Here is a 15,424-nt window from a genome sequence, read left to right as displayed (position 1 = left end):
TCTGCTGTATAACGTCACCAGTGTCTTGGCAGTTTAGGGGAAACCCTGCAATATTATCAATAAAATAATCACAGCACCCGCCAAAAATGTTCTATATATTCAAAAAAAGTGTTTGTACTCACTGACAGGCGGGCTGATCTCTGGCGAAGAAGCATTTTGATCAGTCACTTTCTCCTTGTAAATCTCCAGTCTCTCTCTCATTCGCTTCACGATGTTGCGGAGCTGCTTATCGGAATAGTTGTTGATGACAACTGGAGGCGGCGCTCTGAACCAAGAAAATAATCTCATCATGGATCCGTTATAGACATACGGACAAATACACGTGTCATGTGGATTGTGACCGGGGAAGTTCAGACTGGTGTATAAAGAGAGTACGGCCAACTCGGTTTCAATTAGGGATGATACTCGAAACCGGTTTTCCCGGTTGTTCGATAAGAAAAGAACCGAGTCCTCGGACTCGAATCCCTTTTTGAGAACCGGTACCCGTTATCGAGACCACTATAGTAAAGAAAAAGAGTTGGTTCTTTATTCGAATCCCTCAGAACGAATCCCGTCCCGACCAGAAATGCCCCTTGAGACATCACAAGAATTTACGTCACGTAGCTCAGTCATTAGGCGCAGATAGGGAAAGCAGGAAAAACAATGGAATAATAAAGTTCAAAACAAAAGGTATAATCCAATGAATAACTTTACTGAGAGATTTAAACAGGGTACAAACACATGACGAACACTTTTACGACCAACCGGAAACATAGCAACCAGGCTAGCAACGATCCTCCTTTACGGCAGCTGTCGCAACGTTCTTAAAGCAACCGCAGCACATACATATATATACAACATATATGACATCTCCCTTTTTTAACTTTTGTTTTTCTTTTCTTGTAAACAAAACAAAATCACACTGTATATGTGTTGTCTGACTAATTATAAATACTGCAGACGAGGCGTGTTGGCTGAGTTCTTGACGTTTACTTTCACAGGTGACGACATCCAACAACACTTTTCGGGGCTACCGCGCATGCTCGTCACTCCCGTTGCATGCTGGGTAGTGTAGTTGTTATATTCCCTAGCTCATAACATCACATCGTTCCCCCTAAAAAGAAAGATTTTAACTCAATAAAGTGTATTTCTTTTTTTTAGCTTTAACTTGTCATTTTTTACCATTGTAACCACATTTGCAAACAACTTCTCTTCATAGAATTTTCTTTCAATAAAGAAATAAAGTGCAAAAATGTCAAAGCATCATAAAAAACAGTTATGTCAAATAGCAGCACAATTGCACTTTTTGGAGAGCTGTATTATTTTCAGTTTTCTGCCCAAGGGACTGATTTTATTTAACACTATATTATTATTTATACACATATAGTGATCACAGAGACAGCTTGTTTTTGTGTTACTGTATATATTTGTTTTTCTGAAAAATCCCACTTAATATACTTTGGGTAACAACAGTCAATATTTATTTTTTTTATTTTATTTTTTTAGCGGGGTAACAGTCAATATTTATTTATTTGATTTTTTTTTTTAATATATAATAAAAGTGAGCTTTTGTTAAACCAAATATTGTGTTTTTTTCCATATACAACAACCTATCTGGACTCGATAAGAGAATCGATAAGGAATCGGTTCGATAAGAGGATTCGATAATAGGCTCGAACTCGATAATTTCTTATCAAACATCATCCCTAGTTTCAATGATCAGTCAAAAGGCACTCACATGACTACAGGCCGCCATGACTGCTACTAACTTTGAGCTAATGCTACTTGGACGTCTATAAATGCCCTGTTGTGCAGCACGAGGCTGGTCCACCCGCAAGAATTGTGCAAAGCTTTTACGCGGTATAGCTCGGTTGGTAGAGTGGCCGTGCCAGCAACTTGAGGGTTGCAGGTTCGATCCCCGCTTCCGCCATCCTAGTCACTGCCTTTGTGTCCTTGGGCAAGACACTTTACCCACCTGCTCCCAGTGCCACCCACACTGGTTTAAATGTAACTTAGATATTGGGTTTCACTATGTAAAGCGCTTTGAGTCACTAGAGAAAAAGCGCTATATAAATATAATTCACTTCACTTCACTACAACACCAAGGAGCTGGTCATGACAATGTAAAAGGAGGATTACCTCCAAATTCTTCAGGACAACCTAAAATCAACCGGAGGTTGGGTCTTGGGCTCAGTTGGGTGTTCCAACAGAACAATGACCCCAAACACATACCAAAAGTGGTAAAGGAATGGCTAAATCAGGCTAGAATTAAGGTTTTAGAATTACCTTCCCAATAAATCAGGCTAGAATGAAGGTTTTAGAATTACCTTCCCAAAGTCCTGACTTAAACGTGTGGACAATGCTGAAGAAACAAGTTTGTGTCAGAAAACCAACACATTTAGCAGAACAGCACCAATTTTGTCAAGAGGAGTGGTCAAAAATTCAACCAGAACAATCTACAAGGTTAATATAGGTTGCTTCTCTTTCTTCCCCTCCATTTTTCTGCATTCTTTCGTATCTCTAGTTATCATTACTTATATGTATTGTTGCATTTCAACAACTGTATTGTTGATAATAAAGGTAAATTATTGGTATTGTTCATTATCAATAGCGCTATTTCTATTGGTATTTGTATTGCTCCATTTGTAGTGTAATAATGCTCATTGTCATTTCTGTATTATTTATTCCGCTAACTGCTTCTTTGCTATCACTTTTACCATCATATTTGTACATGTCGTATTTGCTGATGTTGCTCTGTTGTTGTTGTTGTTTTTATTGTTGTGTTTGCTGTTGTTGTTTTTGTCTCTCTGTCTAATCCCCCCCTCTGTCTTCCTTTTTTTCTCTTTCTATCCCCTCCTGCCCCGGCCCGGCTGCACCAAATGATAATATAAATACATTTAATAAAGTCAAATACAAATACGGCAACAAGAGAAGTATCCTACACTTCTCTTTTGTAAAGTAAATCTGAACAGTCGATACGGGCATGTACATCAACTATATGATTTGCATGAGAAGCTGGACAGGAAAAAAAATAAAATACATTTAAAAAAAATAAAAAAATAAATAAATTCAACCAGAAGCTTGCCAAAAGCTTGTGGATGGCTACCAAAAGCGCCTTATTGCAGTGAAACTTGCCAAGGGACATATAACCAAATTATATATATATATATTTTTTATTTCGAGGCAGGGGCTCCAAAGCATATATATATATATATATATATATATATATATATATATATATATATATATATATATATATATATATATATATATATATATATATATATATATATATTAGGGCTGCAACAACTATTCGACTAAATCGATTAAAATCCATTATTAAAATAGTTGCTGATTAATTTAGTCATCGATTCGTTGGATCTATGCTATGCGCATGAGCAGAGTTTTTTGTTGTTTTTTTTAATCAAAAAAAATGTATTTATTTATTTTTAATAAACCTTTATTTATAAACTGCAACATTTACAAACAGCTGAGAAACAATAATCAAAATAAGTATGGTGCCAGTATGCTGTTTTTTTTTCAATAAAATACTGGATAGGATAGAAATGTAGTTTGTCTCTTTAATCCGACTATTAATCGAAGTAATAATCGACAAATTAATCGATTATCAAATTAATCGTTAGTTGCAGCCCTTATATATATATATATATGTCTATATATATATATGTCTATATATACTGTATATATATATATATATATGCATGCTGTATATATATATATATGTCTATATATACTGTATATATATATATATATATATATATATATATATATTGTAGCGGTTGATTTAAGGACATAATTCACCACACCTGTTATTTGACTTTGTCATCATCATTCACCGTACTGTTCTATTGTGTACATGACAATGTTGTTCTTTGTGTGCAGTTAAGAGCGAGTAATTTGGCGCGGCCCCTTTAAGTGGCCGTCAGTAGATTCTCACAAAGGTGGGTGTTTGTTGTTCCCGCGATATTTGAGTGTTTTTGATGAAAGCGTTCATTCTTGCTTGTGCTTTTGATTAATAAACGACGCACACGTTTTTGTGTGTCAACTATACGTCAAGCTGTCTATCTTTCACGCTACAAGCACAACAATATATATATATATATATATGTGCTTTGGAGCCCCTGCCTCGAAATAAAATGATGTTTGTCTTGGTGCACTTTCAACTTTCCTTGGTGCCCTAAAATATGAGCCCTCCTTTAAAGCAACACTTGCCTTGACCTTAAAAAGAAACATTTGAGGCCTGAATACAGTATATCAATTCTGTACTGATCAAATGTTCTCCTCTGAAGCTCACACCTAGTTTTCTATCCAAGATTATGTATAGTGTACGTATTGAGCAGGTTCAACGGTACCTCGATAATAATGCTAACCGTTATCATTTTGGTTATAATAGTTGTGATATGAAATTGTCATATTGTTACATCCCTAATATTTACAAAATGGAAATTATCAAAACGGCTCCTGCACGGCATCACATTAAGTGTGTAGCCTTTGTTGAAAACAACTTTTAAACACCCTTGATGCAGGGCCTTATGACATGTTTTGTGGTTGATTACCTGCATGGTGTTGTGTTGCAACACATTACATTTGTGTGCACACCTACAATCACAAGCTGGCACCAACATACAGGTCATCCTATCCATGTCATCGAATTAAACTCAACAGCAGGTTCCCTGGGTAAGAGATGTGTTTAAAAGTGGAAGGATCAAGTGGGATCTGTCTTTACCGGTCACCCATTGGTTTACGTTTGCTGGACCAGAAGCGGCCTCTGCGAGCCTCTTAGATGGCAAAAGCTGCAAAGCTTTTAATCCACTTTGGGTTTATCCTTCTTAATATGCATGCTGCTCCAGGGTATCGAAGTCTCACATACTCTGTTCAATCTCTGTCTTCTTGTCATCTTGCCAGGCAATCTGATTAATCAACCGTCTCTGAGTAATTAATTTGATACCTGTTTGTTTTATCGATATCAGAGCTGGAGTGTTGTGTCACAGTGCATCTGGTAAGTATTCACAGCGCTTCACTTTTTCCCACATTTTGTTATGCAACAGCCTTATTCCAAAATGGAATAAATTCATTTTTGTCCTCAAAATTTTACACAAATTACCCCATAACTACAGCGTGAAAAGTTTTTTTTCTTTGAATTTTTGCAAATGAATTCAAATAAAATCCTGAAAAAAAATCACATATACATAAGTATTCACAGCCTTTGCTTAATACTTTGTTGATGCACTTTTGTATTTTAAAATACGATGCTAAAAGCTTGGCACACCTATCTTTGGGCAGTTTTGCCCATTCCTTTTTGCAGCATGTTAGAATAATTGTATCGAAGTTATCACAAAACTTTGTGTTTCAATGAGTTCCCGGCGAGCAGACAAAAGCTGTCTTTGATCCTACCAAGCAAAAGGCTTGTAAAACTCCACTGTGTAGGATGGGGAGCAACATGAAGGTGTTCGGTTTCTTTCATGTATTGTAATCAACAGAAAGATATTGTCTTGACCCAAGAATTACAAAGCGGAGAGGAAGCAGGACCAGACTCCCCTCAAGGCGACCTCTTGTTTGAACTGTTTTACGACCTTTTCTCTGAACTGTCTGTAACCAAAGGCGATGGCTGTTTACGACCCCCGTCCCTTAGAAACAGCTGTTGCCATGAAATTAGGGAACGTCCAAATAAAAGAGGAGGCGTACAATCTTTCGCCAGAGCGTGTTGAGACACGGTACAAGGGTACAGTGTCCAGACGTCTCTCCTCAATTGAGCCAAATTTAATTCTGTCTCTGTTTAATTCCTTGCTTCTTTTCTTGTTTAATAGATGTCATCAGTGTTTGAACCTGACACAGCACCTCCATCAGATTGGATGGAAAACGTTGTTTTTTATCCAGGATGTCTCTGTACATTGCTGCATTCATCTTAGTTTAGTCAGGGAGGTGACCAAGAACCTGATGATCACTCTGTCAGAGCTACAACATTCCTCTGGAGAGAGGAGAACCTTCCAGAAGGACAACCATCTCTGCAGCAATCCACTAATGAGGCCTGTATGGTAGAGTGGCCTGAAAGAAGCCATTCCTTAGTAAAAAGTTTGCAAAAATGCACCTGAAAGACTCTCAGACCATGAGAAACTAAATTCTTTGGTCTGATGAGACAAAGATTGAAGTCTTTGGCGTGAATGCCAGGCGTCATGTTTGGAGGAAACCAGGCACCGCTAATCATCAAGCCAATACCATCTCTACAGTGAAGCATGGTGGTGGCAGGGATGGTTTTCAGCGACAGGAACTGGGAAACTAGTCAGGATAAAGGGAAAGATGAATGCAGTTCTCTACAGAGACATCCTGGATGAAACCTGCTCCAGAGCGCTCTTGAACTTGAACTGGCCGCAAAATTATTTTATTTGCCTACCAAAGGTGCATCAACAAAGTATTGAGCAAAAGCTATAAATGTGATTTCCTAGTTTTCTTTAATCTTTAAATAATTCTGCAAAATTAAATAAAAACAAAACAACTTTTTCCACATTGTCGCTATGGGGTATTGTGGGAAAAATTTTGAGGACAAAAATTAATGTATTCCATTTTTGGAATAAGGCTGCTACAAATACTTTCCGGATGCACTGCATGTCTCTGTGCGTATAGAATTTGATGATAGCAAATATACACAACAAATAGTCCATATTTGATTATACACCACAGTAATCAAGCAAATCAATTAATTGTGAAGTCGGATGAAGTTTCGAGTGCACTAATCAGGGAAAAACATGTATTCCTTACCCATCAACTCTGACTTCAGAGTTAGCTGGTGCTGCTGCAGGTGCTGGTGCTGGTGCTGCCGCAGGTGCTGGGGTTGAGGCTGGCGCTGGAGTTGATGTTGCAAACTATTAACCAACATGCTAAAGGCAATAAAACAACACGTATACTACTGTACGGCTGCATTGATTCATTCGATGACAACGCAACACAAAAAGAGAATATGTGCAAATTCCAAGGTGTTGATTTTCTTTACTTTGCAAGCAAAGGTGGGTAGAGTAGCCAAGAATTTTACCCACGCAAAAAAATGTGTTACTTTAGAGCAGTGTTTTTCAACCACTGTGCCGCGGCACACTAGTGTGCCGTGAATTACAGTCTGGTGTGCCGTGGGAGATTATGTAATTTCACCTAATTGGGTTAAAAATATTTTTTGCACACAAGTAATTATAATCCGTAAATAACGTGCCGTTGTTTGAGTGTCTGTACTGTCTAGAGCTCTGCAGAGTAACCGTGTAATACTCTTCCATATCAGTAGGTGGCAGCATGTAGCTAATTGCTTTGTAGATGTCGGGAACACGTCGTATTGTGATCACAATATGCAGACATCAACAAGGAAAAGTAGCTTCCATATGAGGAGGTGTGAACAAGTGATGACATAAATCATGGTCCCAATACGGAAAACCATTGCATCTAATAGAGAATGTCTCATTTGCACCCCTGGTGGTGAAATCTATCAAAATGAGGGTGGTCCCAAAAAGAAAGGATTTTTCAAATTGACTGTGTGTCGGTTTTAAAAGTGTTCCCCCCTCTGTTCAACATATGAAATAACAAGTGTGTGTAAATATTTGAAGTGCTCCCCCTCTGGCCAACATATGTAATAACAAGTGTGGGTAAGAAAATGAAATGCGACCTCTTTGGCCACAATTTAAAAAATGTTTTAATAAATAAATATGTATATAGGGACATACTGTAATAACGAAGTAAATAATGAAGATTAAAAAACAATTACAAATTAAAATAATAATAATGAACTAAAAGCTTACCTTTTTCATATTTGCATGGTATGAATATATTATTAATGTTGTAAATACAAATCTTTATATATCTAGAAAGGGTGGTCCTAAAGAGGTAGGCATGAGGTCTCAAGAAGGTAACGAATACAAGAATGTGTGTGTGTGTGTGTGAGTGTGAGACGGAGACCCTGCTTAAATCATGTACAGTACAACACAAGATGCACATTTTCCATTCCCTTAAAAGTTAGCAAATACGCAGCTAAAACATAAACAACTTCTACAATATACTGCAACATGTTTTCTCTAGTTGGAAGTAGAATTATGGTAGACTGAAAGGTGAACATTTCTACTGAAACAGATGACAGCACATGATATAAATGTTCTTTTTCCTAGTTTGTAAGTCAACATTGAAGATTTGTGCTGCCTCGGCTGGCGTCATGTCATTTTTTACGGTGTGTAGTTTGAGTGCGGTCATGCGACTGCCGGGCTTCGTCTGACTGGTGAAACGGAGCCATGTGGAAGAAGTCTCTCTAACGAGTCAAATAAATATGTCTTTGCAAGCAGTAATTTATTATAAATAAATACAATGATGATGCAAATAAATGAAGCAATCGTGATGAAACAATGTGAAAGAGTAAAATAAGTATTTTTTCTTCAGTTACAGTTGAAAGTATTGAGTTTTGAGTTTGAGTTTTTTTGGAACATGCATGCATACAACATGATACATCACAATTTCCAGTTTCTCTATTCAACATGTTCGAGAAGGAGTAGGAAGAAGCAGAGCTTATTTCATCTTTCCCTTTTCCTTTACATAGCAGTTGCCAAAACTTTTGTTCACTTCCTGTTCTCAATTTATTCACAATATACTCCATAAGTAATAATATAAATAAATAAATAATAATTAGTGAAGTAAGTTATATTTCATATGGTGAGATGAGTAGGATTATCTAGAAAATGAATGGATGAATGACATAAATTCAGAATGTTTATCATGGTTCTTCTTCTTTGTACTTTGTAAACACTTAGTTTGAATAGTTTCTTGAAGTGGATCATATTAGTGCATTGTTTGATTTCTTTGCTTAATCCATTCCATAATTTAATTCCACATACAGATATACTGAAGGTCTTAAATGTTGTACGTGCGTACAAATGTTCTAAATTACATTTTTCTCTAAGATTATATTTCTCCTCTTTTGTCGAGAAGAATTGTTGTACATTCTTGGGTAGCAGATTATAGTTTGCTTTGTGTATAATTTTAGCTGTTTGCAAATTCACTATGTATGTACAGTATGTATGTAGTAAATAAAGTACAATTTATCCAAAAATGTACTACCCACCTCTGCTTGCAAGCAAATGCATATTCGTCATCACTACAGTACAAAACATACTATGACATTCAAACAAAACTGTATTACAATAAGTACAACTGTTAGTCCTGCACAAAGCCAATCAACCTGGAACATGATTCATCTTTAAAGTGCATCATCAAAAGGAAGAATAAATCTTACCCTGAGCTTTGGCCATGTTTTCCTTATTCCTTAGTTTCTATCCCTACAAGACAAAATCAGATGGTTCAACCACATGCCTGCATTGAAACAAACTCCAAAATCATTTTGAATGAGTGGTTTTGATCAGGTTTGTTTTGAATGAGATTATTGGTGAGAGCAGATAAGAAGCATAGGTGTAATCATATCAAATAGTGGATCATTCAGCTTGGTTTTATTAGGTTAAATTCTTATTTGCTTGACTTCCATTGGAGTTGCAATTAAAGCTAATGAAAGATAGTTAATGAGTGTTGATTTATGCACAATTTAAATCATAGCAAATATAATGTTTATTATTGCAGGTAGTGCTGTACAAAATATATTTTTTCATGTGCATCACATTAGAGCAGACCAGTGCAAATTAAGGCCCGTTTAACTTTTCAATCTGGCCCGCCGGACATTCCCAAATAATTTTTTTAGATCTTTAAGATGGAAAGTGTAGCTGCCATTATGATGTGCAGTGATGTTTTCTAATGACCGCAAGTCTTGAACTATACAAAGTAGTTCAATGGTTGGAATCTGCACTTTTGCATTATATACCAGTTACTATGGTAATCTAATTAGTTACTATGGTAATCTAAGTCACAGCAGCTCAGACGAGGCACCAAGCAGTGTGGGTGGGGAGCGTTTCCACAGAGCGTTTAGAGAGGGGCCAGCCTGAAATGCGGGTGTCAGGGACAGATGCGGAAGGAGATTTTTACAACAAAGTTCTAGAGCTTAGTGATATATCAGATTGTAGGTAGGGATGATGCTCGAAACCGGTTTTCCCGGTTGTTCGATAAGAAAAGAACCGAGTCCTCGGACTCGAATCCCTTTTTGAGAACCGGAGTGGATCATATCAGTACAATGTTGAACTTCTTTACTTCATCCATTCCATCATTTAATTCAACATCATTTTAGCTGTTTGCAATTTTACCAAATCATCGAACTTTAATATTTTTGACTCAATAAATAAAGTGTTTGTATGTTCTCTATATCCAACATTATGTATCAGTCTAATTGATCTTTTTTGTAACACGGTTAACGAATGTAGCGCACATTTGTAGTTATTTCCCCACATTTCTGCAAAATAACTCAGATATGGTAATACTATAGTAGCGAGCAGTAGAGAATGTGAAGTGATTTGTTAAACCAAATATTGTGTTTTTTTCCATATACAACAACCTATCTGGACTCGATAAGAGAATCGATAAGGAATCGGTTCGATAAGAGGATTCGATAATAGGCTCGAACTCGATAATTTCTTATTAAACATCATCCCTAATTGTAGGTGGGTTTATTTTTTACCCTTCGCGTTCATATTTTGCCAATTGTTGCATTTCTGTTGCGTTTCGCTTGATTGTAAAATATGTCGATCGAAAAGCGGTGTGACATTCATATGTTGTCAATATTCAGTGTTTTATCGTCCATAGGTAATATTGTAAATCCCACATTCTTTATTTTCATGTACATTCTGGGTGTCTCATTCAGTAAAAAATTTTTTAACTTCCATTCTGTTTTTTTAAGGCGGTCTGTCATAACGTTTTTAGCATTCAAGCAGACATTATTGTGAGGTTTTGTATTAGTGTTCCTAAAAAAATACATATACTGGCCCCAAGACACTTTTTTTTCTCTAAATTTGGCCCCGAGTCAAAATTATTGCCCAGTCCTGCATTAGAGCCTTCTCTTAGTAAACTGCAACAAATATAAACATACTACACAGGTACAATACATCCAAAACAAATGCTGTGAACGTGATCTTTACATACCTTGCTTACAGCTGGAGCTGGTGGAGGACCAGGTGAAGGTAGAGGACCCACTCTGGGTGTCTCAGGAGCTGCTGTGGGCCAATGAGAAAGCCTTTAAATGTACCACACCATACTCCTAAAGATGCATCTCCTCCTGGCTGCAAGTGTGACTTCTGCGGCCCTCTGAAGTTGGTCAAGGTGTTGTTGCCGTTTTTAGCTGCACTAATACTCTCGCAGAGGGACAAGCCCCCGTCGCCACTAGGAGTAACAACTAAGCCCATCACCATCTCATACAAGATCCCAAGAGGATTATGGCTGACCACAAAAGCTCACATGGCCCACTCTCACACGAGCTATGCCCTCACAGAGATGTTGACAAACCTCCCAATGCTGACAACATGGACACTTATTTCATAGTTCTGGACCTAAAGATGGTATCTACAATCCCCTCCAAATAATGATGTTTTCTTACACGTTTAATTTGGAACTCCTACTGTATTTTCCAAACCATAGGGCGCACCGGATTATAAGGTGCATTGACAATGAATGGTCTATTTTTATATTTTTTCATATATTAGGCGCACTGGATTATAAGGCGCATTAAAGAAGACATATTATTGTTTCCTAAGTGTAAAACACTTCCTTGTGGTCTACATAACATCTAATGGTGGTTCTTTGGTCAAAATGTTGCAAAGATTGTTTATCAGATCATCTTCAAGTCGCTTCACCTTCGACAGCGTCTTCTCCCCGTCATCTTTGTTGTAGCGGTGTAGCGTGCAAGGATGGGAGTGGAAGAAGTGTCAAAAGATGGAGCTAACTGTTTTAATGACATTCAGACTTTACTTCAATCAATAGCGGAGCAGCATCTCCTCATCCAGAAACAACAACACAGGAAATGTGTCCAGTGAAAAACACTCTAATAACTAAAGTTCCTTGGGTGAATAAAGATAACTCACTACACCGGTATGTTTTAGCGCTTTTATTGAGGGGTTTACTGACAGATATAAGTAAGAACTTTACACTACTTTATATTAGAAATGGCAACAGCTGAGGATGAATGCCCCATAACAAGAAGATAGAGAAAAAGAAGCTTATCGACCACGGTGTCCATATGGACTACAAAGGCGGACGCGCACAATTTTTCAGGATTTACACAGATCCCAAATACAGATCAGCAGGTACCAGAAGGTAAGAAAAGTTGCTCTTGCATAATATTGCGAAACAAAACACCAGATAATATGTCTTACCTGATACAAACACCATAATAATACGCGTATGTTTAATGCGCCGACAAACCATCAAGCGGTGCGGCTTCATAGCTTACCAAGGTCGTACTAAAACATTTTGATCGATTTCTGAGCGCCGTGTGTAATGTTCTATATTCTCAATGGAACATGTTGTTTACTTGAGACCCATCATATTGCAGATTACATGTATCTCTTATGTTTGACTGCCATCTACTGGTCACAATTATCATTTCACCTTGTACCAAATAAAATAGCTTCGAGGTGGGTACGCTCAACCAAAATGATTCCTTACATTAGGCGCACCGGGTTATAAGGCGTACTGTCGCGTTTTGAGAAAAAAAAAAGGATTTTAAGTGCGCCTTATAGTCCGGAAAAAACTGTACTTTTAGCTCCAAAATGTGGGCGGGTCTGCATCAATCAAACATTATTTGCAAAGCACTTTTCATACATATAAAGTGTAGCAGAAAGTGCTTTACAATTAAAAACACTACATCCCGCTTTCATTGCATATTCACAAATTGAACCAGTCCCGTCTGTCTTTCTTTGCTTCGGACCTGCATCCATCCATTCATTTTCTACCGCTTGTCCCTTTTGGGGTCGCGGGGGGTGCTGGAGCCTATCTCAGCTGCCGCCCCTACAAATTCTTGGTAGTATCGTCATGTTTGTCGCGCAATCCAAGATAATTTTGTGATGGTGTCTGTTATTTAACACCAGCATAGCAATTAGAGACGTAATATGTGTGCCAATAGATAGGTCTCCGATGACATCATACGATGACGTCTGCCATCTTGCGTCACACAGACGCGCAAACAGTGACACGACAAAAGGTGACGTCTGTTTTGTTAAAATCGTTTGGCCAAATTGTACACCAAACAAGCAACACATAAGATAAAACGGTTATAGCATCGTGTTCCCGAGGCTGTAGCTAAATGCTAATTTAAGCTTGGTACAGTGCATTTTACACTATTTGTATTGTACTTAGCAGAAATTAGCCTTTTATCGACACACAAAGTACAAAACATGGTATTCAAACGTTCTAGAACGCCTCAATAGATAGGTTTCCGCCATCTTGTGTGTCAAAACTAAGTGAAGCGTGTATGCAAACACTTTTAACCAAGCACAAGTGCACCTCTATTATTTTGGTGCAAACTGGGTCACACATGCGTCATGTGGGGTTGTAGAAATCGCGCAAATTCAGCACAAGGAACCACAAATTACTACGATATTCTCATTGTAAAGCAGGGAAAAGAAACAGAGCGACTGTTGACAGAAAGATGGTGTCTTCAAGAGAACCCCCTACCCCAGTAGTGATTTTAGGCTTGTTTTCTAAAAAGTGCATTTTAGTACAGCACTTTTCATACATATAAAATGTAGCACAAAGTGCTTTACATTTAAAAACACTGCAACCTGCTTTCATTGCATAATCACAAGTTGAAACAATCTTTCTTTGCTTCGGACCTTCATCCACACCTATACATTTTTAGATACCGTATTTTTCAGAGTATAAGTCGCACCGGCCAAAAATGCATAACAAAGAAGGAAAAAAACATATAAGTCACACTGGAGTATAAGTCGCATTTTTGGGGGAAATGTATTTGATAAAAGCCAACACCAAGAATAGACATTTGAAAGGCAATTTAAAATTAATAAAGAATAGTGAACAGGCTGAATAAGTGTACGTTATATGAGGCATAAATAACCAACTGAGAAGGTGCCTGTTATGTTAACGTAACATATTATGGTAAGAGGCATTCAAATAACTATAACATATAGAACATGCTATACGTTTACCAAACAATCTGTCACTCCTAATCGCTAAATCCCATGAAATCTTATACGTCTAGTCTCTTACGTGAATGAGCTAAATAATATTATTGAAAATTTTACGCTAATGTGTTAATAATTTCACACACAAGTCGCTCCTGAGTATAAGTCGCACCCCCGGCCAAACTATGAAAAAAAACGCGACTTATAGCCCGAAAAATACGGTAGATAGAGTACTTTATTGATTCCTTCAGCAGAGTCCCCTCAGGAACATTTAAAGGCCTACTGAAATGAATTTTTATTTATTTAAACGGGGATAACAGATCCATTCTATGTGTCATACTTGATCATTTTGCGATATTGCCATATTTTTGCTGAAAGGATTTAGTATAGAACAACGACGATAAAGTTCGCAACTTTTGGTCGCTGATAAAAAAAAGCCTTGCCTGTACCAGAAGTAGCGTGACGTCACAGGAGGTAGGATTCCTCACAATTCCCCGTAGCGAGAGAGATTCGAACCGAGAAAGCGACGATTACCCCATTAATTTGAGCGAGGATGAAAGATTCGTGGATGAGGAACGTGAAAGTTAAGGACTAGCGTGCATCGCAGAACGTATCTTTTTTCGCTCTGACCGTAACTTAGGTTCAAGGGTTCACTGGATTCCACACTCTCTCCTTTTTCTATTGTGGATTACAGATTTGTATTTTAAACCACCTCGGATACTATATCCTCTTGAAAATGAGAGTCGAGAACGCGAAATGGACATTCACAGTGACTTTTATCTCCACGACAATACATTGGCGAAGCACTTTAGCTACGGAGCTAACGTGATAGCATCTGGCTCCAATGCAGATAGAAACAAAATAAATAAATCCCTGACTGGAAGGATAGACAGAAGATCAACAATACTATTAAACCATGGACATGTAACTACACGGTTAATAATTCTCAGCCTGGCAAAGCTTAACAATGCTGTTGCTAACGACGCTGAAGCTAACTTAGCAACTGGACCTCACAGAGCTATGACAAAAACATTAGCGCTCCACCTACGCCAGCCAGCCCTCATCTGCTCATCAACACCCGTGCTCACCTGCGTTCCAGCGATCGACGGCGCGACGAAGGACTTCACCCGATCACAGATGCGGTGGCGGCTAGCATCGGCTAGCGCGTCTGCTATCCAAGTAAGTACTCCTTGATGTGTTGCTGCAGCCAGCCGCTAATACACCGATCCCACCTACAACTTTCTTCTTTGCAATCTCCATTGTTCATTAAACAAATTGCAAAAGATTCACCAACACAGATGTCCAGAATACTGTGGAATTGTTCGATGGAAACAGAGCTTTTTGTATGGTGACACATTGGGTACGAATACTTCCGTTGCCGTCATGACGTCACG

General features: G+C 37.9%; 1 protein-coding gene across 6 annotated transcripts in view; it reads right to left on the bottom strand.

Moving 5' to 3' along the window:
* Nucleotides 1-15,424, bottom strand: part of LOC133630222 (cyclic nucleotide-gated cation channel beta-3-like) — a 254,894-nt gene that overhangs the window by 32,208 nt on the left and 207,262 nt on the right. For 3 of the 6 annotated variants that reach the window (XM_062021681.1, XM_062021680.1, XM_062021682.1), the window contains 4 exons: nt 11,038-11,108; nt 9,254-9,296; nt 6,757-6,841; nt 123-265 (listed from right to left, as the gene is read on the bottom strand). In XM_062021681.1, coding sequence (XP_061877665.1) covers nt 123-265; nt 6,757-6,841; nt 9,254-9,269 — 244 coding nt within the window. In that variant the 5' untranslated portion in view covers nt 9,270-9,296; nt 11,038-11,108. The remainder of the gene's footprint in view (nt 1-122; nt 266-6,756; nt 6,842-9,253; nt 9,297-11,037; nt 11,109-15,424) is intronic. The other 3 variants (XM_062021683.1, XM_062021684.1, XM_062021685.1) reach the window with 2 other exon arrangements.

Source organism: Entelurus aequoreus, linkage group LG15, assembly GCF_033978785.1.
Source record: "Entelurus aequoreus isolate RoL-2023_Sb linkage group LG15, RoL_Eaeq_v1.1, whole genome shotgun sequence".
Classification (NCBI taxonomy): Eukaryota; Metazoa; Chordata; class Actinopteri; order Syngnathiformes; family Syngnathidae; genus Entelurus; species Entelurus aequoreus.
This window is presented reverse-complemented; position numbering and strand designations above follow the sequence as displayed.